Source organism: Heptranchias perlo, chromosome 11 (genome assembly GCF_035084215.1).
Source record: "Heptranchias perlo isolate sHepPer1 chromosome 11, sHepPer1.hap1, whole genome shotgun sequence".
Lineage (NCBI taxonomy): Eukaryota > Metazoa > Chordata > Chondrichthyes > Hexanchiformes > Hexanchidae > Heptranchias > Heptranchias perlo.
This window is the reverse complement of record NC_090335.1, coordinates 81,036,521-81,062,884: the sequence shown is the minus strand read 5'-3', so window position 1 is coordinate 81,062,884 and position 26,364 is coordinate 81,036,521. Positions and strand designations below refer to the sequence as shown.

Here is a 26,364-nt window from a genome sequence, read left to right as displayed (position 1 = left end):
ACAGAAAATGCTGGAAAAACTCAGCAGGTCAGGCAGCCTCTGTAGAGAGAGAAACAGAGTTAGTGTTTCAGGTCGATGTTTTGTCAGAACTGGAAGAAGAATAAGCATAGGGTCCAGACAGAGCGGATAGAGAGAAACTGTTCCCATTGGCGGAAGGGTCAAGAACCAGAGGACATAGATTTAAGGTGATTGGCAAAAGAACCAAAGGTGACATGAGGGAAAACTTTTTTACACAGCGAGTGGTTAGGATCTGGAATGCACTGCCTGAGGGGGTGGTGGAGGCAGATTCAATCATGGCCTTCAAAGGGGAACTGGATAAGTACTTGAATGGAAAAAATGTGCAGGGCTACGGGGAAAGGGCAGGGGAGTGGGACGAGTTTCATTGCTCTTGCGTAGAGCCGGCACGGACCCGAGGGGCCGAATGGCCTCCTTCCGTGCTGTAATCTTTCTATGATTCTATAGTGAGAGAGGAAGTATTAAAGGGATTAGCATCTTTGAAAGTGGATAAATCGCCAGGGCCGGATGAAATGTATCCCAGGCTGTTAAAAGAAGCCTGGGAGGAAATAGCGGAGGCTCTGATCATTTTCCAATCCTCACTGGATACAGGCGTGGTGCCGGAGGATTGGAGGACTGCTAACGTTGCACCATTGTTTTAAAACGGAGAAAGAGACAGACCGAGTAATTACAAGCCAGTCAGCCTAACGTCAGTGGTGGGCAAATTATTGGAATCAATTCTGAGGGACAGCATAAATCGTCATTTAGAAAGGCACGGGTTAATCCAGGACAGTCAGCATGGATTTGTTAAAGGAAGGTTGTGTCTGACTAACTTGATTGAATTTTTTGAAGAGGTGACAAGGAGGATCGATGAGGGTAGCGCATTTGATGTAGTCTACATGGATTTTAGCGAGGCTTTTGACAAGGTCCCACATGGCAGACTGGTCAAAAAAGTAAAAGCCCATGGGATGAAAGGGAAAGTGGCAAATTGGATCCAAAATTGGCTCAGTGACAGGAAGCAAAGGGTAATGGTTGACGGGTGTTTTTGCGACTGGAAGGCTGTTTCCAGTGGGGTCCCGCAAGGCTCAGTACTAGGTCCCTTGCTTTTTGTGATATATATTAATGATTTGAAATTGAATGTGGGGGGGCTTGATCAAGAAGTTTGCAGATGATACAAAAGTTGGCCGTGTGGTTGATGGTGAGGAGGAAAACTGTAGACTGCAGGAAAATATCAATGGACTGGTCAGGTGGGCAGAAAAGTGGCAAATGGAATTCAATCCGGAGAAGTGTGAGGTAATGCATTTGGGGAGAGCAAACAAGGCAAAGGAGTACACAATAAATCATAGAATCATAGAATCATAGAAGTTTACAACATGGAAACAGGCCCTTCGGCCCAACATGTCCATGTCGCCCAGTTTATACCACTAAGCTAGTCCCAATTTCCTGCACTTGGCCCATATCCCTCTATACCCATCTTACCCATGTAACTGTCCAAATGCTTTTTAAAAGACAAAATTGTACCCGCCTCTACTACTGCCTCTGGCAGCTCGTTCCAGACACTCACCACCCTTTGAGTGAAAAAATTGCCCCTCTGGACCCTTTTGTATCTCTCCCCTCTCACCTTAAATCTATGCCCCCTCATTATAGACTCCCCTACCTTTGGGAAAAGATTTTGACTATCTACCTTATCTATGCCCCTCATTATTTTATAGACTTCTATAAGATCACCCCTTAACCTCCTACTCTCCAGGGAAAAAAGTCTCAGTCTATCCAACCTCTCCCGATAAGTCAAACCATCAAGTCCCGGTAGCATCCTAGTAAATCTTTTCTGCACTCTTTCTAGTTTAATAATATCCTTTCTATAATAGGGTGATCAGAACTGTACACAGTATTCCAAGTGTGGCCTTACTAATGTCTTGTACAACTTCAACAAGACATCCCAACTCCTGTATTCAATGTTCTGACCAATGAAACCAAGCATGCTGAATGCCTTCTTCACCACCCTATCCACCTGTGACTCCACTTTCAAGGAGCTATGAACCTGTACTCCTAGATCTCTTTGTTTTATAACTCTCCCCAACGCCCTACCATTAACGGAGTAGGTCCTGGCCCGATTCGATCTACCAAAATGCATCACCTCACATTTATCTAAATTAAACTCCATCTGCCATTCATCGGCCCACTGGCCCAATTTATCAAGATCCCGTTGCAATCCTAGATAACCTTCTTCACTGTCCACGATGCCACCAATCTTGGTGTCATCTGCAAACTTACTAACCATGCCCCCTAAATTCTCATCCAAATCATTAATATAAATAACAAATAACAGCGGACCCAGCACCGATCCCTGAGGCACACCGCTGGTCACAGGCCTCCAGTTTGAAAAACAGCCCTCGACAACAACCCTCTGTCTTCTGACGTCAATCCAATTTTGTATCCAATTGGCTACCTCACCTTGGATCCCGTGAGATTTAACCTTATGTAACAACCTACCATGCGTTACCTTGTCAAAGGCTTAGATGAAGTCCATGTAGACCACGTGTACTGCACAGCCCTCATCTATCTTCTTGGTTACCCCTTCAAAAAACTCAATCAAATTCGTGAGACATGATTTTCCACTCACAAAACCATGCTGACTGTTCCTAATCAGTCCCTGCCTCTCCAAATGCCTGTAGATCCTGTCTCTCAGAATACCCTCTAACAACTTACCCACTACAGATGTCAGGCTCACCGGTCTGTAGTTCCTAGGCTTTTCCCTGCCGCCCTTCTTAAACAAAGGCACAACATTTGCTACCCTCCAATCTTCAGGCACCTCACCTGTAGCTGTCGATGATTCAAATATCTCTGCTAGGGGACCCGCAATTTCCTCCCTAACCTCCCATAACGTCCTGGGATACATTTCATCAGGTCCCGGAGATTTATCTACCTTGATGCGCGTTAAGACTTCCAGCACCTCCCTCTCTGTAATATGTACACTCCTCAAGACATCACTATTTATTTCCCCAAGTTCCCTAACATCCATGCCTTTCTCAACCGTAAATACCGATGTGAAATATTCATTTAGGATCTCACCCATCTCTTGTGGTTCCGCACATAGATGACCTTGTTGATCCTTAAGAGGCCCTACTCTCTCCCTAGTTACTCTTTTGCCCTTTATGTATTTGTAGAAGCTCTTTGGATTCTCCTTTGCCTTATCTGCCAAAGCAATCTCATGTCCCCTTTTTGCCCTCCTGATTTCTCTCTTAACTCTACTCCGGCAATCTCTATACTCTTCAAGGGATCCATTTGATCCCAGCTGCCTATGCATGTCATATGCCTCCTTCTTCTTTTTGACTAGGGCCTCAATCTCCCGAGCCATCCAAGGTTCCCTACTTCTACCAGCCTTGCCCTTCACTTTATAAGGCATGTGCTTCCCCTGAACCCTGGTTAACACACTTTTGAAAGCCTCCCACTTACCAGATGTCCCTTTGCCTGCCAACAGACTCTCCCAATCAACTTCTGAAAGTTCCTGTCTAATACCATCAAAATTGGCCTTTCCCCAATTTAGAATTTTAACTTTTGGGCCAGACCTATCATTCTCCATAGCTATCTTAAAACTAATGGAATTATGATCACTGGTCCCAAAGTGATCCCTCACTAACACTTCTGTCACCTGCCCTTCCTTATTTCCCAAGAGGAGGTCAAGTTTTGCCCCCTCTCTCGTCGGGCCATCCACATACTGAATGAGAAATTCCTCCTGAATACACTCAACAAATTTCTCTCCATCCAAGCCCCTAATGCTATGGCTGTCCCTGTCAATGTTGGGAAAATTAAAGTCCCCTACTATTACCACCCTATTTTTCTTGCAGTTGTCTGTAATCTCCTTACATATTTGCTCCTCAATTTCCCGTTGACTATTTGGGGGTCTGTAGTACAATCCTATCAAAGTGATCTCTCCCTTCTTATTTTTCAGTTCTACCCATATAGACTCAGTGAGCGAACCCTCGGATATATCCCCTCTCACTACTGCCGTGATGTTCTCCCTAATCAAGAACGCAACTCCCCCTCCTCTCTTACCTCCTGCTCTATCTTTCCTATAGCATCTGTACCCTGGAACATTGAGCTGCCAGTCCTGCCCCTCCCTTAGCCATGTTTCAGTAATAGCTATAACATCCCAGTCCCATGTACCCATCCATGCCCTGAGTTCATCTGCCTTGCCCATCAGACTTCTTGCATTGAAATAAATGCAGTTTAATCTAGACTTCCCTTGGTCTTTGCCCTGCTTTCTCCGACCATCTGTCCGGTCATGTTTTGTACACTCTCCCTTACTGCCTTTTGTTTCTGCCACCACTTTACTTCCCACTGACTTCCTGCATCGGTTCCCATCCCCCTGCCACATTAGTTTAAACCCTCCCCAACAGCACTGGCAAACACTCCCCCTAGGACATTGGTTCCAGTCCTGCCCAGATGCAGACCGTCCAATTTGTACTGGTCCCACCTCCCCCAGAACCGGTTCCAATGTCCCAGGAATTTGAATCCCTCCCTCTTGCACCATCTCTCAAGCCACGTATTCATCCTAGCTATCCTGTCATTCCTACTTTGACTAGCCCATGGCACTGGTAGCAATCCTGAGATTACTACCTTTGAGGTCCTACTTTTTAGTTTAACTCCTAACTCCCTAAATTCAGCTTGTAGGACCTCATCCCGTTTTGTACCTATATTGTTGGTACCTATATGCACCACGACAACTGGCTGTTCACCCTCCCCCTCCAGAATGTCCTGCAGCCGCTCCGAGACATCCCTGACCCTTGCACCAGGGAGGCAACATACCATCCTGGAGTCTCGGTTGCGTCCGCAGAAACGCCTGTCTATTCCCCTTACAATTGAGTCCCCTATCACTATAGCTCTGCCACTCTTTTTCCTGCCCTCCTGTGCAGCAGAGCCAGCCACGGTGCCATGAACCTGGCTGCTGTCACCTTCCCCTGGTGAGCCATCTCCCCCAACAGTATCCAAAACGGTATACCTGTTTGAGAGGGGGATGGCCACAGGGGACCCCTGCACTACCTGCCTGCACCTCTTACTCTGCCTGGTGGTCACCCATTCACTTCCTGCCTGTACACCCTTTACCTGCGGTGTGACCAACTCGCTAAACGTGCTATCCACGAGTTTCTCAGCATCGCAGATGCTCCACAGTGAGTCCACCTGCAGCTCCAGCTCCGAGATACGATCGGTCAGTAGCTGCAGGTGGACACACTTCCCGCACACATGGTCGGCAGGGACACTGGTAGTGTCCATTACTTCCCACATCTTGCAGGAGGGGCATATCACGGGTGTGAGGTCTGCTGCCATGACTTGCCTTAGCTTAGTTACCCCTTTTAAATTACGTTGAAATTAGAAAATGTTAACTATACTCGGGACCTCGGTTCACTAAAAAAAACACTACCTGCTATAAAACCTGCAGATCTTCCCTTTCTTATTACTTTACTTACAGTAAAATGGTAGAAATACTCACCTGAACCTACTCACCAATCAGCTGCCTCCCCTGTGCCGCGTCACTTTCTGACTGGTGACGTCACCCCGAACTGCCGCTGGTCTCAGAGTCTCGGTCTCAGAGTAAGCCTCGCCTTTTATACCTCCGATCGATCCGATCCCGCTCCGGTCCCTGGTCTCGGTGATTCTCCCGCTCTCAGAGTGAGCCTCGCCTTTTATACCTCCGATCGATCCCGATCCCGCTCTGGTCTCGGTGATTCTCCTGCTCTCGGGCCTCGCCTTTCATACCTCCGATCCAATCCAATCCCGCTCCGGTCCCTGGTCTCGGTGATTCTCCTGCTCTCGGGCCTCGCCTTTCATACCTCCGATCGATCCGATCCCGCTCCGGTCCCTGGTCTCGGTGATTCTCCCGCTCTCGGGCCTCGCCTTTTATACCTCTTATTATCAATTGTCTTACTGTTTAATTACCCCAATTAACCTCCCCCTTTTTAGTTTCCCAGCTCTTGGTTTAAACCAATGCCCTAATTTAGAGAAAAAAAACAGTAATACTCACCAACCAATCACTTACCTGCTGTCCTGTGACGTCACTCCTTGGTTTTCTGTTGTTGTTTTTGATCCGCTCAGGTCTCGGGCCTCGGGTCGCTGCTCTTTCTATCCCCGCTCTCGGGTCTCTCGCCTCTGTTCCCGCCCAGGTCCGTCGCCGCTCAGGTCTCGGGCCTCGGGTCGCTGCTCTTTCTATCCCCGCTCTCAGGTCTCTCGCCTCTGTTCCCGCCCAGGTCCGCCGCTGCTCAGGTCTCGGGCCTCGGGTCGCTGCTCTTTATATCCCCGCTCTCGGGTCTCTCGCCTCTGTTCCCGCCCAGGTCCGCCGCCGCTCAGGTCTCGGGCCTCGGGTCGCTGCTCTTTATATCCCCGCTCTCGGGTCTCTCGCCTCTGTTCCCGCCCAGGTCCGCCGCCGCTCAGGTCTCGGGCCTCGGGTCGCTGCTCTTTCTATCCCCGCTCTCAGGTCTCTCGCCTCTGTTCCCGCCCAGGTCCGCCGCTGCTCAGGTCTCGGGCCTCGGGTCGCTGCTCTTTATATCCCCGCTCTCGGGTCTCTCGCCTCTGTTCCCGCCCAGGTCCGTCGCCGCTCAGGTCTCGGGCCTCGGGTCGCTGCTCTTTCTATCCCCGCTCTCAGGTCTCTCGCCTCTGTTCCCGCCCAGGTCCGCCGCTGCTCAGGTCTCGGGCCTCGGGTCGCTGCTCTTTATATCCCCGCTCTCGGGTCTCTCGCCTCTGTTCCCGCCCAGGTCCGCCGCCGCTCAGGTCTCGGGCCTCGGGTCGCTGCTCTTTATATCCCCGCTCTCAGGTCTCTCGCCTCTGTTCCCGCCCAGGTCCGCCGCTGCTCAGGTCTCGGGCCTCGGGTCGCTGCTCTTTATATCCCCGCTCTCGGGTCTCTCGCCTCTGTTCCCGCCCAGGTCCGCCGCTGCTCAGGTCTCGGGCCTCGGGTCGCTGCTCTTTATATCCCCGCTCTCGGGTCTCTCGCCTCTGTTCCCGCCCAGGTCCGCCGCCGCTCAGGTCTCGGGCCTCGGGTCGCTGCTCTTTATATCCCCGCTCTCGGGTCTCTCGCCTCTGTTCCCGCCCAGGTCCGCCGCTGCTCAGGTGAGAGGATACTGAGTGGTGTATAGTTACAAAGGGACTTTGGAGTGCATGTCCACAGATCCCTGAAGGTAGCAGGACAGGTAGATAAAGTGGTTAAAAAGGCATACGGGATACTTTCCTTTATTAGCCGAGGCATGGAATATAAGAGCAGGGAGGTTATGCTGGAACTGTATAAAGCACTAGTTAGGCCACAGCTTGAGTACTGTGTACAGTTCTGTTCACCACATTACAGGAAGGATGTAATTGCACTCGAGAGGGTGCAGAGGAGATTTATGAGGATGTTGCCAGGACTGGAGAATTTTAGCTGTGAGGAAAGATTGGATAGGCTGGGGTTGTTTTCTTTGGTACAGAGGAGGCTGAGGGGAGATTTAATTGAGGTGTATAAAATTATGACAGGACTAGATAGAGTGGATAGGGAGGACCTATTTCCCTTAGCAGAGAGGTCAATAACCAGAGGACATAGATTTAAAGTAATTGGTAGAAGGATTAGAGGGGAGCTGAGGAGAAATGTTTTCCCCCAGAGGGTGGTGGGGGTCTGGAACTCACTGCCTGAGAGGGTGGGAGAGGCAGAAACCCTCAACTCATTTAAAAAGTACCTGGATGTGAACCTGAAGAGCCGTAACCCACAGGGCTACGGACCAAGTGCTGGAAAGTGGGATCAAGCTGGATAGCTCTTTTTCGGCTGGCACGGACATGATGGACCGAATGGCCTCTTTCTGTGCCGTAACGTTCTATGATTCTATGGAGTTAGAGATTTGACAGTTTATAAGCAGGTACAGGGCCAGAGGACAGGGGGAGGAGGGAAAGAACAAAAGGGAAAAGTCTGTGTTACGGTGCAGGGTAGGAGTGACAAAAGCGATGATGGTCCGATGCAAAAGGGGGTGATGATGGGACAAGTAAAGAATCAAAAGATGGGTCGAGAGGAAATGTAAATGGTCACAGCACAATAACAGAGGGGGAGGGGAGCATGGGAAATCTGGCAAAGAGGAGAAGACTCGCGTGGCCCAGGGATGTGTCGGAGAAAGGTGGGTAGATTCCAGGGGTGCGGAACGCCCAACCGGCCGTGTCCTGATCGGGGATTCCCACCCCATGCTCTAGCCCACCCGTCCTCCACTCCCAGTTGCTGTGGTGCAGACATCCTCCATCACCAGCACCTGCTGTCCGAGAGAAAATGGGAGTGGTGGCTCAAATCTAAAGTTGTTTAAATACCCAGAGTTCAGAGTGTGTGAAAGTCCCAGAGTTTGAAGTGTGACCATGGGGACAATGGCAGCCGAGCTCTACCAGGTCCCCATCAAGAATCCAGAGACGCACACTTTCCACCAGGGTCACTGGATGGTGATCAGGATTTTGCTACGTTCACCCTCCCTACACCTTGAGATCAGATAACACACACACACAGACTGGAGATGGAAACCGGGAACTTTCAAGTCTGTGTGTTGTCAATCAGAGCAACACTGCAACAAATCTAAACCACTCCCTGGGATTGGACTCAATAAAGGAGAATTTTCATAGAATGATAGAAATTAGAAATATAACCTGTGCTGGACCTGCCCTGGGAGTGTTTGATGGGACAGTGTAACAGGAGCTTTACTCTGTATCTAACCCGTGCTGTACCTGCCCTGGGAGTGTTTGATGGGACAGTGTAGAGGGAGCTTTACTCTGTATCTAACCCGTGCTGTACCTGCCCTGGGAGTGTTTGATGGGACAGTGCAGAGGGAGCTTTACTCTGTATCTAACCCGTGCTGTACCTGCCCTGGGAGTGTTTGATGGGACAGTGTCACTCGATACCCTGCGGAGCACCATGTGACTGGTGCTTGTGAATTACACTCCTCCCTCCCTTCCTTCAACCAATTGTTTAATTCTCCAGCAGAAACGCCACTCACCTTAATGAGCGCAAAATGCGCCAAAAAAAATCGTCTCTAAAAATGTAACAAAGGGGCAGCTTCCAGACACTGCACTGTGTGGTGAAATGAGAATATCGGTCTGTAGTCTCAGCTCTGGAATCCCCGCCCTAAACCTCTCTCCCTCTCTCTCCTCCTTTCAGATGCTCCTTAAAACCTACCTCTTTGACCAAACTTTTGGTCTCCTGTCCTAATATCTCCTTATGTGGCTCAGTGTCAATTTTGTCTGATTTACACTCCTGTGAAGTGCCCTGGAACATTTTACTACGTTAAAGGTGCTATATAAACGCATGTTATTGTTGTTCTTGTCATTGGCACAATTTGGCCGTAAACTGATTGTTCTGTTTCTTCCTCTCTACCCCTCCCCCCCAAATGATCGCAGCTACGACAGTGATGGCTGGTGCCCTCCTCCGCCCGTGAAGACTTACCTGCACCAGGGCATGGAGGACGAGCTGGAGGAAGAAGACGACCGCGTGCCGACGCCCCCTGTCCGTGGCGTAGCCTCCTCCCCCGCCATCTCCTTCGGCCAGCAGTCCACTGCCACCCTCACCCCCTCGCCACGAGAGGAGCTGCAGCCCATGCTTCAGGCCCATCTCGACGAGATAAGCAGGGCCTACCATTTCGACATATCAAGGCAGGCCTGGTAAGCTTGGAACATTCTGGAGACAACCTTTTGCTGAGTGGGCATCGGTCGCTGGCAAGGCCGGCAATTATTGGCCATCCCTATCTGCTGCGAGAAAGCTGGTGGTAGGCCTTCTAGCTGATTTTTGATTGGCCAAGGCTAGGCTGCCCTTTAATTTTCCAATCCCCAACACATCTATGGCTCGATATCATCTCTGGTTGCCCACTGGCCAGCTATACATCGAGTCTACAGCACAGAAACAGGCCATTTGGCCTAACTTGTCTATGCCAGCCTTTACACTCGAGACCAGACTTCTCCCAGCATTGCCAAAAGGCAAATGACAGGAAAAACGTTTATTTTATTTTCATTCTTGGGATGTGGGCGTCGCTGACAAAGGTCGGCATTTATTCCCCATCCCCTAGTTGGCCTGAGAAGGTGGTGATGGAGTTTGATACAACTCAGTGTCTTGCTCGACCACTTCAGAGGGTAGCTCAGAGTCAACCACGTTTGGTGTGGGACTGGAGTCACATATAGGCCCAGACCGGGTAAGGAAGGCAGGTTTCCTTCCCTAAAGGACATCAATGAACCAGTTGGGTTTTTACGACAATCCGACAGCTTCACGGTCACTTTTACTGAGACCAGTTTTTAATATCCAGTGTTTTTAAGCTGAATTCAAATTCTCAAACTGCTGCGGTGGGATCTGAACTCACGTTTTCTGGATTGCGTTTGATGGGACAGTGTAGAGGGAGCTTTACTCTGTATCTAACCTGTACCTGCCCTGGGAGTGTTTGATGGGACAGTGTAGAGGGAGCTTTACTCTGTACAGAACCCGTGCTGTACCTGCCCTGGGAGTGTTTGATGGGACAGTGTAGAGGGAGTTTTACTCTGTATCTAACCCGTGCTGTACCTGCCCTGGGAGTGTTTGATGCAGGAATGCTCCTATGGGCCCCACGAGTGAACCTTGTGCCTCCCCTGCCCTGAGCTTCCCTTCCCCCTCCTCCAACCACGATAGCCTCCCGATCCTCCTCCCAACCACTTACCTGAGTGCCAGGGTCCCTTCCTTTGTGTTCCCGGCGGTGACCTCCTGCTGCCTGAAGTCCTGCTCCCATCCGCCAGCCAGCCAGAACTTCCCTGCCGGGTTCGGGCGGAGTTGAAATCTCTGGGGCCTCACCCTATGGAAGTACTGGAAGCTTTGCCCCTCCCAGCCTTGTTATCTGCCCTCACGACTCCCGCCCGGGGCTTAGATATCTGAAATGGAAACACACTCCACACCCAAGCACTAACATCACTCACGCTGGTATGCAGTGTAGTAAAAAGAAAGAAAGACTTGCATTTGTACAGCGCCTTTCATGACCTCGGGACGTCCCAAAGAGCTTTACAGCCAATGAAGTACTTTTGAAGTGTAGTCACTGTTGTAATGTCGGAAACACAGCAGCCAATTTGCGCACAGCAAGATCCCATAAAGAGCAATGAGATAAATGACCAGATAATCTGTCTTTAGTGATGTTGGTTGAGGGATGAATATTGGACTGTGAGTATTGACACCATTGTGTCAGCCAGTGAGTTGGATGCGGGACTTACGGCCAAACAGTGAATTTTACAGCAAAACAGAGCGCACAGCAGAGCAAACAAATTCTATTTACAAATTCTATTTACAAAGAGCCTCTACCAAACCACAGCAAACAGAAATCGTCAGTAAAATCGATCCCAGTGTCTTACTGCCGTGATTGATGGAGGAATTACCCAATCATCTCCATTCTGGCCGGGTATAATGGAGTCACTGTATGCAGCCCCCGGTAAATATTGGCTCCGAACACTGGGGAGAATTCCCCTGTTCTTCTTCGAAACTGTAGAATATATAGTAACTTAAACTGATTGGCATTTAGCAAGAAAGGAGCGTGAAGTTTCCTAGATTGCCAGAGTGCAGGTAGTGTAACTAAACGTGGTTGATCTAAGACTAAGATCTCAATTGTGTAAAGTTTAATTCACTAAATGCAGTCCATTAAGTTTGTCTTTCTGATTACCCAGCATTACGCTGCATGCAATTAGTTTTTTTTGTGGACTGTAACCTTTAGTTTTCACATTGTACGCAGATTAAATTTTACGAGCGTATACCTGCTCAGGAACTGGAGCCAATATTATTGCTACTCAATGGCCTGTGAGGCTTTTTAAACCATTCGGCTCATTAATGACCTACATTCTTTCTCTTACTCCTCGCAGAGGATGAAGCAGTTATTATAGAGTCTTACAGCACAGACGGAGGCCATTTGGCCCATCGTGCCTGTGCCGGCTCTTTGAAACAGCTATCCAATTAATCTCACTCTATCCCTATAGCCCTGCAAATTTTTCCTGTAATAACTGTAATCTTTCATCTCTGATATCATCCTGGTAAATCTGCATTGTACATTTGCCTCGGCATCAAGATTCTTCCTATGAAAGGCATCCAAATTGGCACTAACAATCTGTGGCCCAGACAACGTCTTATACAGATTTGCAATCATATCCTTGATTTTGCATTCAATGCCCTTATATATATGCTTTTTAATGGCTTTTTTTTACCTGCAATCCAGATTTTAAAGATCTGCTATTTGTGCTGCTAGATACCTCTTTCCTCCATTCTGTTGAAGTTTTCACTGGGGCACTAAATGGGGTCCTGTCTTTCCTCAAAACCCCCCAACCCCCTCCTCCTTGCTTGGACCCCTCCATCGGTGGGGCCTACTTCCCACCTAAACTGGAGGCCAATCGCCTCATCTCACTCCCACGCCAGGTCCCGCCAGGATTGGCCTGTTATCTCCAGGAATTAAAGACTAATCTCCACCACACTGCTGGGAGCAAAAGACCCGGGGAGAAAAATCATAGGGGCGTTAAACAAGAAATAGTCCTTAAAAAATATTTTTGTTTATTAGTTATATAAATATTGGAGATGGGGAGAAAAGGTTGTTTGACTGACAGCCAAGAATCATCCAATTGGGGAATGAAGAGTCTGTTCGCTTTTTCATTGGCCGTGGGAAGACAGAAGGTCATGTGATGAAACCTCCAGAAATACGTCCAACCAGGGTTGGCGACCCTAGTGGGCACCCAGCTGGGTCGCCAACTCTGGTTGGGCATATTCCTGGAGGTTTTATCACATGACCTTCCCGCCTCGAGCTACCCCGCCCGCACACTCTCCTGCCATTGATCCATCCTCCAGGCGCACTGTCTTCTCACAGTCAATTGGAAAGGGCCATGATGTGGAGATGCCGGTGATGGACTGGGGTGGACAAATGTAAGGAATCTTACAACACCAGGTTATAGTCCAACAATTTTATTTTAAAATCACAAGCTTTCGGAGATTATCCTGACGAAGGGGATAATCTCCGAAAGCTTGTGATTTTAAAATAAAATTGTTGGACTATAACCTGGTGTTGTAAGATTCCTTACATTTGGAAAGGGAACAGACTCAAAGTTACCCATTGGATTAATCATGACTGTCAGTCAAAAAGCCATTTTTCCCCAATCTCCAATATTTTTATAATAATAAATGAAAGTGTTCAAAGAAAATGAAAAGAACACAATGTTTTTTTAATGCCCCTATGATTTTTCTCCTGGGTGTTTTGCTCTCAGTCGTTTCCTGGAGATTAATCTTCAATTCCCCGAGACTCCAGGACAAACCTGGAGGGTTGGTGCCCCCAGCAACCAGTGCAACTGTGACCCTGCCGTTTCCCAGAAGTATTCTGCCGGACTCGTGTCGGAGTTACCGTGGGGTTGTCTGGCGGAACACGCCCCTCGAGGGAATTCACAGCCTCGCTGTCTAGGCTGACATGTAAAGAATGGCTACTTGGGCGGGGGGGGGGTGAGAGGTGAGCACTGATAGAACCGTTCCCCCAGTGAGAGTCAGCACCATCAGAAGACGAGGGGTGGAAACTGGGGGCAAGAAATAAATTTTCCTTCCCAACAGCAATTGGTTGTAGTTTGATTGTAGAGTCACTACGTTTAGCATTATACAAAGCCGAATAGGACAGGATAGAGTGAAGATTACAAAAGAACATCAGAGATAGGAGCAGGAGAGGGCCATATGGCCCCTCAAGCCTGCTCCGCCATTCAATCAGATCATGGCTGATCTTCAACCTCAACTCCACGTTCCCGCCCGACCCCCATATCCATTGATTGATTGATTTATTGATGAAAATGCCTCCACAACATGAAACATACAAACAGTGGCAGACAGGAAAAGACCCTCTGGTCCATCCAACCTGTCCCACAAATGCCTTGTGCGTCACGACGTATACACACCCCGCTCCACCCGAAAGCCATGTGATCTCCTGAGCGAGGCGAGAAAAAAAACAAATTAAAAAAAAACAAGGCCAATTAGGGGAAAAAAAACAGTCTTGGAAATTCCTCTCCGACTCCCTTAGGCGATCGGAACTAGTCCAGGAGAACACCCTGGCCCTGAGACAGAGGGATGGGAAGGAGAAAGAGACGTGTGGTTTAAAGAAGGGGTCTTTAGATGTCCATTTTGGAAATAGCCCCTTCAAAAACTGACTGTCCAGATCTCTCCTGGTCAGGTGGCAATTCTAAAGGTGAGAGTGTAACTTCATAAAATTAATAAAAATAGGAAAAAAGCATAAACCGTGTTTGAGGGAGAGTCGGTTTTTGGACAGATACTTTTTTGCAAATCCTTAAAATGTCATTGTGCTTTGTTCTTAATGTAGGCAGATGCAGGGCAGCTCTCTCCCTCCTCAGGCCCCGGCTCTTCCCCTGGGCTACATCTCCGGGACTTTAATTTCAGACATAGAGACGGACCTGCCCGATGATGAGGAGGAAGAGGAGGACGAGGAAGCTTTGGAATTGGCCAGACCTCTGCGGGGAATAGTACACACACCGGGCTCCAGCATAGACAACCTAGATAGCTCAATGACAGGTAAGCAGACCTTCCAACCTGAGGAATGCTGTGGGGATGAAGACTCCGCCAGTTGCCGAATTGGCTGGAGATCCAGGAGACACTTGAGACCTTCAGAAACTTTGGATTGTCATCTATCTATCTATCTATCTACCTATCCTTCCATCTCTCCATCCGTCTATCTCTCCATTCACCTATGTTTCCATTCGTCTATCTCTCCATCCATCCATCTCTCTATGGACTGGGTGCTGGAAGATGGGATTAGAATGGGCAACTGGTTGTTCTTCGAGCCGGCATGGACATGATGGGCTGAATGGCCCCCTTCTGTGCTGTATCTTTTCTCTGGTTCTATGGCTCTATCTATCTATCTCTAACTATCTATCTACACAGGTGTCAGCCGTGGCTCAGTGGGGAGCACTCTCCCATCTGATTCATGAAGCTCGTGGGTTCAAGTCCATTCCAGAGACCTGAGCACATGATCGAGGCCGACACTCCCAGTGCCAGTACTGAGGGAGTGCTGCACTGTTGGAGGTGCCGTCTTTCTGATGAGACGTTACAACCGAGGCCCCGCCTGCCCTCTCAGATTTCTAAAAGATTTCACGGCCACTATTCGAAGAAGAGCGGGAGAGTTTTCCCCGGTGTCCTGGTCAATACTTACCCCTCAGCCAACACCCGAAACAGATGATCTGGTTATTTATCTCGTTGATGTTAGCTGGATCTTACTGTGCGCAAATTGGCTGCTGTGTTTCCAACATTACAACAGTGACTACACTTCAACAGTATTAATTGGCTGTAAAGAGCTTTGGGACATCTTGAGGTTGTGAAAGGCGCTCTATAAATGCATGTTCTTTCTTTCTTCACATCTATCTATCTCTCTATCTATATCCCCATGTTCCAAAGTAACCTTAGACCTTTCAACCTTGGCTGGGGGTGGGGGGGTGACCATGTGGAGATCGACAAGATAGTAAACAGTATAGAAAAGGTAAATCTTGAACAGAACTTGGAACAAAACTGTGACAAGAGTTCAATAGGACACAGGGTCAAACTGGCAACCTGGGAAAAGGGAAATTAGGATTTTTTTTTATTCGTTCATGGGATGTGGGCATCGCTGGCGAGGCCGGCATTTATTGCCTATGCCTAATTGCCCTTGAGAAGGTGGTGGTGAGCTGCCTTCTTGAACCGCTGCAGTCCGTGTGGTGACGGTTCTCCCACAGTGCTGTTAGGAAGGGAGTTCCAGGATATTGACCCAGTGACGATGAAGGAACGGCGATATATTTCCAAGTCGGGATGGCGTGTGACTTGGAGGGGAACGTGCAGGTGGTGTTGTTCCCACGTGCCTGCTGCTCTTGTCCTTCTTGGTGGTAGAGGTCACGGGTTCGGGAGGTGCTGTCGAAGAAGCCTTGGCGAGTTGCTACAGTGCATCCTGTGGATGGTACACACTGCAGCCACAGTGCGCCGGTGGTGAAGGGAGTGAATGTTTAGGGTGGTGGATGGGGTGCCAATCAAGCGGGCTGCTTTGTCCTGGATGGTGTCGAGCTTCTTGAGTGTTGTTGGAGCTGCACTCATCCAAGCAAGTGGAGAGTATTCCATCACACTCCTGACTTGTGCCTTGTAGATGGTGGAAAGGCTTTGGGGAGTCAGGAGGTGAATCACTCGCCGCAGAACACCCAACCTCTGACCTGCTCTTGTAGTCACAGTATTTATATGGCTGGTCCAGTTAAGTTTCTGGTCAATGGTGACCCCCAGGGTGTTGATAGTGGGGGATTCGGCGATGGTAATGCCGTTGAATGTCAAGGGGAGGTGGTTAGACTCTCTCTTGTTGGAGATGGTCATTGCCTGGAACTTATCTGGCGTGAATGTTACTTGCCACTTATCTGCCCAAGCCTGGATGTTATCCAGGTCTTGTTGCATGCGGACTCGGACTGCTTCATTATCTGAGGGGTTGTGAATGGAACTGAACACTGTGCAATCATCATCAAACATCCCCATTTCTGACCTCATGATGGAGGGAAGGTCATTGATGAAGCAGCTGAAGATGGTTGGGCCTAGGACACTGCCCTGAGGAACTCCTGCAGCAATGTCCTGGGGCTGAGATGATTGGCCTCCAACAACCACTACCATCTTCCTTTGTGCGAGGTATGACTCCAGCCACTGGAGAGTTTTCCCCCTGATTCCCATTGACTTCAATTTTACTAGGGCTCCTTGGTGCCACACTGGGTCAAATGCTGCCTTGATGTCAAGGGCAGTCACTCTCACCTCACCTCTGGAATTCAGCTCTTTTGTCCATGTTTGGACCAATGCTGTAATGAGGTCTGGAGCCGAGTGGTCCTGGCGGAACCCAAACTGAGCATCAGTGAGCAGGTTATTGGTGAGTAAGTGCCGCTTGATAGCACTGTCGATGACACCTTCCATCACTTTGCTGATGATTGAGAGTAGACTGATGGGGAGGTAATTGGCCGGATTGGATTTGTCCTGCTTTTTTTGGACAGGACATACCTGGGCAATTTTCCACATTGTCGGGTAGATGCCAGTGTTGTAGCTGTACTGGAACAGCTTGGCGAGAGGCGCAGCTAGTTCTGGAGCACAAGTCTTCAGCAGTACAGCCGGGATGTTGTCGGGGCCCATAGCCTTTGTTGTATCCAGTGCACTCAGTCATTTCTTGATATCTCGTGGAGTGAATGGAATTGGCTAAAGACTGGCTTCCGTGATGGTGGGGATATCGGGAGGAGGCCAAGATGGATCATCCACTCGGCACTTCTGGCTGAAGATGGTTGCAAACGCTTCAGCCTTTCTTTTGCACTCACGTGCTGGACTCCGCCATCATTGAGGATGGGGATGTTTACAGAGCCTTCTCCTCACGTTAGTTGTTTAATTGTCCACCACCATTCACGACTGGATGTGGCAGGACTGCAGAGCTTTGATCTGATCCGTTGGTTGTGGAATCGCTCATCTCTGTCTATAGCATGTTGCTTCTGCTATTTAGCATGCATGTAGTCCTGAGTTGTAGCTTCACCAAGTTGGCATCTCATTTTTAGCGTACGCCTGGTTCTGCTCCTGGCATGCTCTTCTACACTCCTCATTGTACCAGGGTTGATCCCCTGGCTTGTTGGTAATGGTAGAGTGAGGAATATGCCAGGCCATGAGGTTACAGATTGTGCTGGAATATAATTCTGCTGTTATTGATGGCCCACAGCGCCTCATGGATGCCCAGTTTTGAGCTGCTGGATCTGTTCTGAATCTATCCCATTTAGCACAGTGGTAGTGCCACACGACACGCTGGATGGTGTCCTCAATGTGAAGACAGGACTTCGTCTCTGCAAGGACTGTATGGTGGTCACTCCTACCAAAACTGTCATGGACAGAAGCATCTGCGACAGGTAGATTGGTGAGGATAAGGTCAAGTAAGTTTTTCCCTCGTGTTGGTTCGCTCACCACCTGCCGCAGGCCCAGTCTGGCAGGTATGTCCTTCAGGACTCAGCCAGCTCGGTCAGTAGTGGTGCTACCGAGCCACTCTTGGTGATGGACATTGAAGTCCCCCACCCAGAGTACATTCTGTGCCCTTGCTACCCTCAGTGCTTCCTCCAAGTGCTGCTCAACATGGAGGACGACTGATTCATCAGCTGAGGGAGGGCGGTAGGTGGTAATCAACAGGAGGTTTCCTTGCCCATGTTTGACCTGATGCCATGAGATTTCATGGGGTCCAGAGTCAATGTTGAGAACTCCCAGGGCCACTACCTCCTGACTGTATATCACTGTACCGCCACCTCTGGTGGGTCTGTCCTGCCGGTGGGACAGGCCATACCCAGGGATGGTGATGGAAGAGTCTGGGACGTTGGCTGAAAGGTATGATTCTGTGAGTATGGCTATGTCAGGCTGTTGCTTGACTCGTCTGTGGGACAGCTCTCCCAATTTTGGCACAAGTCCCCAGATGTTAGTGAGGAGGACTTTGCAGGGTCGACTGGGCTTGGTTTGCTGTTGTCGTGTCCGGTGCCTAGTGGTCCGATGCCGGGTGGTCCGTCCGGTTTTATGCTTATGATGACTTTTTGTAGCGAGTTTGTACAACTGAGTGTCTTGCTAGGCCATTTCAGAGACCAATTTAGAATCAACCACATTGCTGCGGGTCTGGTGTCACATATCGGCCAGACCGGGTAAGGACGGCAGGTTTCCTTCCCTAAAGTGAACTGGATGGGCTTTAACAACAATCCAGTTATTTCATGGCCACCATTACTGATACTAATTCCATATTTTATTTATTTAATTGAATTCCCCAGCTACTGTGGCAGGACTTAAACTCATAACTCTGGATTACTAGTCTAATAACATAACCTTCATGCTACCATAGTGGCTTGTCACACCAATGGCAGGGACAGAAAATGGGCATTAGCAGATCTACTGCTTGTTATATACCCCACCAGATTATCCTTTCCACTGACTTGAGACCAAGAATTGGAACGTGGGATGAGCAAAGAGACAAAGAGAGAGAGAAATTTTCTTATTTGGCTTTGAGGGACACGACCGGAGTGATTGTTTGGACTGCAGGGTGTGCCTGAAGCCTACTCCATCCAGTCTGGTTCAACCAACCGATCACCTCTCAAAACCCAAACCGAAAGTTTCAATAAAACTCACACCAAGTCCCGTTCACCCATCACCCCCGTGCTCTCCAGTCTACATTTGTTCCCACTCCAGCAAGGGCTCCAATTTAAAATTCTCATCCTCCTTTTCAAATCCCCTCCAAAGCCTCGCCTCTCCCTACCTCTATAACCTCCTCCAGCTCGACAACCCTCTGAGATCTCAGTGCTCCTCTAATTCTGGCCTCTTCCGGATCCAAGATTTTAATCGCTCCACCATTGGTGGCCGTGCCTTCAGCTGCCTCAGCCCTAAGCTCTGGAATTCCCTCCCTAAACCTCTCCCCCTCTCTCTCCTTCCTTAAGACGCAACCTAAAACTCTTGCCTGTCCTAATATCTCCTGTGCGGCTCGGTGTCAATTTTTGTTTGATAATAGCTCCTGTGAAGCGCCTTGTGACTTTTTACTACGCTAAAGGCACTGTATAAATGCAAATTGCGCTTGTTGTGCGATGAGTCTCGATTTCAATATGACAGCATGTGGCAGGATTAGTCCATCTTTTCAGGGACTGATGGGCCTGCTCTGGATTACCAGCATTTCTGATCCAATATCAGTCTGGTTACAACTCTACAAAGCTGCACAAATTCTGGCTCTGATTCAGAAGCTAAAGAGGCCACAAGGATTATGGGATGTGCGAAACAGGAATATCAGAACAATGGAGTGCAGGACAGTCTTCTGAGAGTAGAATGAAAGCACAGTATAGAGAGAACTTTACTCTGTATCAAACCCGTGCTGTACCTGCCCAGGGAGTGTTTGATGGGACAGTGTAGAGGGAGCTTTACTCTGTATCTAACCCATGCTGTTCCTGCCCTGGGAGTTTTTGATGGGTCAGTGTAGAGGGAGCTTTACTCTGTATCTAACCTGTGCTGTACCTGCCCTGGGAGTGATGGAAGGTGTCGTCGACAATGCTATCAAGCAGCACTTACTCACCAATAACCTGCTCACCGATGCTCAGTTTGGGTTCCGCCAGGACCACTCGGCTCTAGATCTCAATACAGCCTTGGTCCAAACATAGACAAAAGAGCTGAATTCCAGAGGTGAGGTGAGAGTGACTGCCCTTGACATCAAGGCAGCATTTGAGTGTGGCACCAAGGAGCCCTAGTAAAATTGAAGTCAATGGGAATCAGGGGGAAAACTCTCCAGTGGCTGGTGTCATACCCAGCACAAAGGAAGATGGCAGTGGTTGTTGGAGGCCAATCATCTCAGCCCCAGGACATTGCTGCAGGAGTTCCTCAGGGCAGTGTCCTAGGCCCAACCATCTTCAGCTGCTTCATCAATGACCTTCCCTCCATCATAAGGTCAGAAATGGGGATGTTCGCTGATGATTGCACAGTGTTCAGTTCCATTCGCAACCCCTCAAATGATGAAGCAGTCCGAGCCCGCATGCAGCAAGACCTGGACAACATCGAGGCTTGGGCTGATAAGTGGTAAGTAACATTCTCGCCAAACAAGTGCCAGGCAATGACCATCTCCAACAAGAGAGAGTCTAACCACATCCCCTTGACATTCAACGGCATTACCATTGCCGAATCCCCCACCATCAACATCCTGGGGGTCACCATTGACCAGAATCTTAACTGGACCAGCCACATAAATACTGTGGCTGCAAGAGCAGGTCAGAGGCTGGGTATTCTGTGGCAAGTGACTCACCTCCTGACTCACCAAAGCCTTTCCACCATCTACAAGGCACAAGTCAGGAGTGTGATGGAATACTCTCCACTTGCATGGATGAGTGCAGCTCCAACAACAGTCAAGAAGCTCGACACCATCCAGGACAAAGCAGCCTGCTTGATTGGCACCCCATCCACCACCCTAAACATTCACTCCCTTCACCACCAGCGCACCGTGGCTGCAGTGTGTACCATCCACAGGATGCACTGCAGCAACTCGCCAAGGCTTCTTCGACAGCACCTCCCAAATCCGCGACCTCTACCACCTAGAAGGACAAGGGCAGCAGGCACATGGGAACAACACCACCTGCACGTTCCCCTTCAAGTCACACACCATCCCGACTTGGAAATATATCGCCGTTCCTGGGTCGTGCTGGGTCCGCTGTTATTTGTTATTTATATTAATGATTTGGATGAGAATTTAGGAGGCATGGTTAGTAAGTTTGCAGATGACACCTAGATTGGTGGCATTGTGGACAGTGAAGAAGGTTATCTAGGATTGCAACGGGATCTTGATAAATTGGGCCAGTGGGCCGATGAATGGCAGATGGAGTTTAATTTAGATAAATGTGAGGTGATGCATTTTGGTAGATCGAATCGGGCCAGGACCTACTCCGTTAATGGTAGGGCGTTGGGGAGAGTTATAGAACAAAGAGATCTAGGAGTACAGGTTCATAGCTCCTTGAAAGTGGAGTCACAGGTGGATAGGGTGGTGAAGAAGGCATTCAGCATGCTTGGTTTCATTGGTCAGAACATTGAATACAGGAGTTGGGATGTCTTGTTGAAGTTGTACAAGACATTAGTTGGGCCACACTTGGAATACTGTGTACAGTTCTGGTCACCCTATTATAGAAAGGATATTATTAAACTAGAAAGAGTGCAGAAAAGATTTACTAGGATGCTACCGGGACTTGATGGTTTGACTTTTAGGGAGAGGTTGGATTGACTGAGACTTTTTTCCCTGGAGAGTAGGAGGTTAAGGGGTGATCTTATAGAAGTCTATAAAATAATGAAGGTAGATAGTCAAAATCTTTTCCCAAAGGTAGGGGAGTTTATAACGAGGGGGCATAGATTTAAGGTGAGAGGGGAAAGATACAAAAGGGTCCAGAGGGGCAATTTTTTCACTCAAAGGGTGGTGAGTGTCTGGAACGAGCTGCCAGAGGCAGTAGTAGAGGCGGGTACAATTTTGTCTTTTAAAAAGCATTTGGACAGTTACATGGGTAAGATGGGTATAGAGGGATATGGGCCAAGTGCAGGCAACTGGGACTAGCTTAGTGGTATAAACTGGGCGACATGGACATGTTGGGCCGAAGGGCCTGTTTCCATGTTGTAAACTTCTATGATTCTATTCTGTGACTCCTTCATTGTCGCTGGGCCAAAATCCTGGAACTCCCTTCCTAACAGCATTGTGGGAGAACCGTCACCACACGGACTGCAGCGGTTCAAGAAGGCGGCTCACCACCACCTTCTCGAGGGCAATTAGGGATGGGCAATAAAAGCCGGCCTCGCCAGTGACGCCCGCATCCCATGAACGAATAAAAAATAAATAAACCATGCTGTACCTGCCCTGGGATTGTTTGATGGGACAGTGTAGAGGGAGCTTTACTCTGTATCTAACCCGTGCTGTACCTGCCCTGGGAGTGTTTGATGGGACAGTGTAGAGGGAGCTTTACTCTGTATTAACCTGTGCTGTACCTGCCATGGGAGTGTTTGATGGGACAGTGTAGAGGGAGCTTTACTCTGTATTAACCTGTGCTGTACCTGCCATGGGAGTGTTTGATGGGACAGTGTAGAGGGAGCTTTACTCTGTATCTAACCCGTGCTGTACCTGCCCTGGGAGTGTTTGATGGGACAGTGTAGAGGGAGCTTTACTCTGTATCTAACCCATGCTGTACCTGCCCTGCGATGTTTGATGGGACAGTGTAGAGAGAGCTTTACTCTGTATTTCTAAACTCTATGGAGCAGTAACTATCAGTGATGATTCGATGATATGAAGCCTAGGTTTCAAGAGCTGTTAAAATCGAACAAAGGCAAGACCGGCCGCGTTAAGGGAAAAGGTTTTCTGGGCATTGATTCTGATTGGGTGGATAATCTGACCCAAAGTCTTCCACAGTTGTGAGTCAAGCAGTGTCATCGTCCCCTATAAAAACACGCTCAGTCCAATCTCCTTGAGGTCATCCACTTTGGATCAAAAAAGGATAGATCAGGGTACTTTCTAAATGGTAAAAAGTTAAAAACAGTGGATGTCCAAAAGGACTTTGTGGTTCAGGTACATAGATCATTGAAGTGTCATGAACAGGTGCAGAAAATAATCAATATGGCTAATGGAATGCTGGCCTTTATATCTAGAGGACTGGAGTACAAGGGGGCAGAAGTTATGCTGCAGCTATACAAAACCCTGGTTAGACCGCACCTGGAGTACTGTGAGCAGTTCTGGGCACCGCACCTTCGGAAGGACATATTGGCCTTGGAGGGAGTGCAGCGTAGGTTTACTAGAATGATACCCGGACTTCAAGGGTTAAGTTACGAGGAGAGATTACACAAATTGGGGTTGTATTCTCTGGAGTTTCGAAGGTTAAGGGGTGATCTGATTGAAGTTTATAAGATATTAAGGGGAACGGATAGGGTGGATAGAGAGAAACTATTTCTGCTGGTTGGGGATTTGAGGAGTAGGGGGCACAGTCTAAAAATTAGAGCCAGACCTTTCAGGAGCGAGATTAGAAAACATTTCTACACACAAAGGGTGGTAGAAGTTTGGAACTCTCTTCCACAAACGGCAATTGATACTAGCTCAGTTGTTAAATTTAAATCTGAGGTAGATAGCTTTTTGGCAACCACATGTTTTAAGGGATATGGGGCAAAGGCAGGTATATGGAGTTAGATCACAGATCAGCCATGATCTTATCAAATGGCGGAGCAGGCACGAGGGGCTGAATGGCCTACTCCTGTTCCTATGTTCCTATGAGTTACGATGCACGTTGGTTTACTGTCCTCAGACTGGAAGATCTGCGGCAAGTATTACACGCTTGTTAAGGAAGACATAGATGCCCTGTTTTATCTCATAAATTGTTAATACAGCAATTAGCTGAGTCATAATGGTAGATGTGCATGCTCCCTGTTGGTTAATGCATCTGGAATCATACATTCATGGGCCAGGATACTTTTAGCATGAATTGGCACGTGGAAAAAATTGATGAGCGATCATAAATTAATTTTACTATCAAAGATGTAATGAAGACTCAGTGAGATACTATATTATCATGGCATTTTATTGTTCAGGTGCTGTTTGCAGAAAACGTTTAATATCCTAGTTAAGGGCCTCCTGTTGTGAGCAGAATTAATTTCAATGTTACATGCAAATGCCTTGATTAGAGAGAACTGCTTAAAGAACCAATAAGCTCTGCTGAACCTTCAATTTTGAAGTGCTAATGTAACTGAACCAACAGATCAGAAGGCTGGAGGTTTCATCCATCGTCTGTTCTCAGTTCATAGATCCATACAGCACAGAAGGAGGCCATTTGGCCCATCGTGCCTGTGCCGGCTCTTTAAAGGAGCGATCCAATTGGACCCACTCCCCTGCTCTTTCCCCATCGCCCTGCAAATTTCTCCCCTTCAAGTATTTACCCAATTCCCTTTTGAAAGTTATTATTGAATCTGCTTCCACCGCCCTTTCAGGCAGCGCATTCCAGATCAGAACAACTCGCTGCGTAAAAAAAAATTCTCCTCATCTCCCCTCTGCTTCTTTTGTCAATTATCTTAAATCCGTGTCCTCTGGTTACCGACCCTCCTGCCACTGGAAACAGTTTCTCCTTATTTACTCTATCAAAACCCCTCATGATTTTGAACACCTCGATTAAATCTCCCCTTAACCTTCTCTGCTCTAAGGAGAACAATCCCAGTCTCTCCACATAACTGAAGTCCCTCATCCCTGGTACCATTCTGGTAAATCTCCTCTGCTCCCTCTCCAAGGTACAGTTGGGGCAACAGCAGGGGCATAACTATTGACTGCAACATCACTACTGGTGTTGTTCCGTGTGAAAGACCAGAAGGTGACTATTCACCCACTGGGGCATCGCAGACAAGAACGGGCCCATCTTCAATCAATGTCCATGCACTACAGTTGAAAGCAGGGTTGTCTGGATAGCGGTCAGTCGCAGCAGGTCTGGGTCAATGTGGCTGAATAAACATTCAATACATGTTCAAAATCTGGGTATATTCAAGGGTCTCAGATGCTTGGGATTATGAATTAGTGTTCTGGACTCAGAGCTTAACATGCCAAGGAACGCTAATGGGAATATCAGACATGCAGGCTAGTCTGCCCATTTTGATGCCCACCTTATTTGCCGTCTATTAGCTTTAATGGGCAGGAAATCAGCCCCGGCTGAAAAATAGGCACGCTGTATCTAGAGCCCGATTGGCAGCCCAATGAAATAAAAGAAAGAAAGACTTGTATTTATATAGCACCTTTCACAACCTCAGGACATTCCAAAGCGCTTTACAGCCAATGAAGTACCTTGGAAGTGTAGTGACTGTATTGATGTAGGAAACGTGGCAGCCAATTTTCACACAGCAAGATCCCACAAACAGGAATGAGATAATGACCAGATAAATTGTTTTTTAGTGATGTTGGTTGAGGGATAAATATTGGCCCCAGGACACCGGGGAGAACTCCCCTGCTCTTCTTCAAAATAGTGGCTGTGGGATCTTTTACATCCACCTGAGAGGGGCAGACAGGGCCTCGGTTTAATGTCTCATCTAAAAGACAGTGTGCATGAAACGGTGAAAAATGAGTGCACCCTCCCCGCATCAGGTCCAAGAGCACTGACGGTGGCCCTAGGATTGAAAGCATTATCCCTTCTACATCTGGTCCCGTCAGAAACCCCAACTGTGTAAATTGAAACACCAGAACTTAACCTTGAAACTGGAGAAGTTGTGAGCTGGAGAAAGAAATGTGTGGTTGAAAGAGCAATCACACAGCAGCATTTGCTTTACGGCCTGGTGTGTGAGTGCTTTGGTGTATTTGAAGTTTGATACGTATTTTTTCAGGCTGGATAACCAATGGTCATATTGTGGGTTTTTTTAAATTAAATTCCCCGAAGTAATTCTGCAGCACATTATTTGACATTGTGTAGCTGGCAGTGGTGATTTCATGGGGCTTAGATTTCACTGTTATTTCTGTCTTGCATTCTGCTCGAATTAAGTCATTTTCTTTTCTATTTTCATTTTTTTTGTTAAATATATACATAGATGTGTGGCTGAATTTCTGAAAAGATCCAGAGCCATTTTGTTTCGCTTGCTCACCTCCCCACACTGTTTTCACACTTGCTCACCGCCCCACACTGTTTTCACACTTGCTCACCTCCCCACACTGTTTTCACACTTGCTCACCGCCCCACACTGTTTTCACACTTGCTCACCGCCCCACACTGTTTTCACACTTGCTCACCGCCCCACACTGTTTTCACACTTGCTCACCGCCCCACACTGTTTTCACACTTGCTCACCTCCCCACACTGTTTTCACACTTGCTCACCTCCCCACACTGTTTTCACACTTGCTCACCTCCCCACACT

The 26,364-nt window shown here is 48.3% G+C and overlaps 1 protein-coding gene across 1 annotated transcript in view; it reads left to right on the top strand.

The window, feature by feature from the left end:
• robo2 (roundabout, axon guidance receptor, homolog 2 (Drosophila)) overlaps positions 1-26,364 on the top strand; it is a 627,335-nt gene that overhangs the window by 573,164 nt on the left and 27,807 nt on the right. Inside the window, exons 24-25 of the mRNA XM_067993421.1 lie at positions 9,379-9,639; positions 14,310-14,518. Of these exons, the coding sequence (XP_067849522.1) occupies positions 9,379-9,639; positions 14,310-14,518 (470 nt within the window). The remainder of the gene's footprint in view (positions 1-9,378; positions 9,640-14,309; positions 14,519-26,364) is intronic.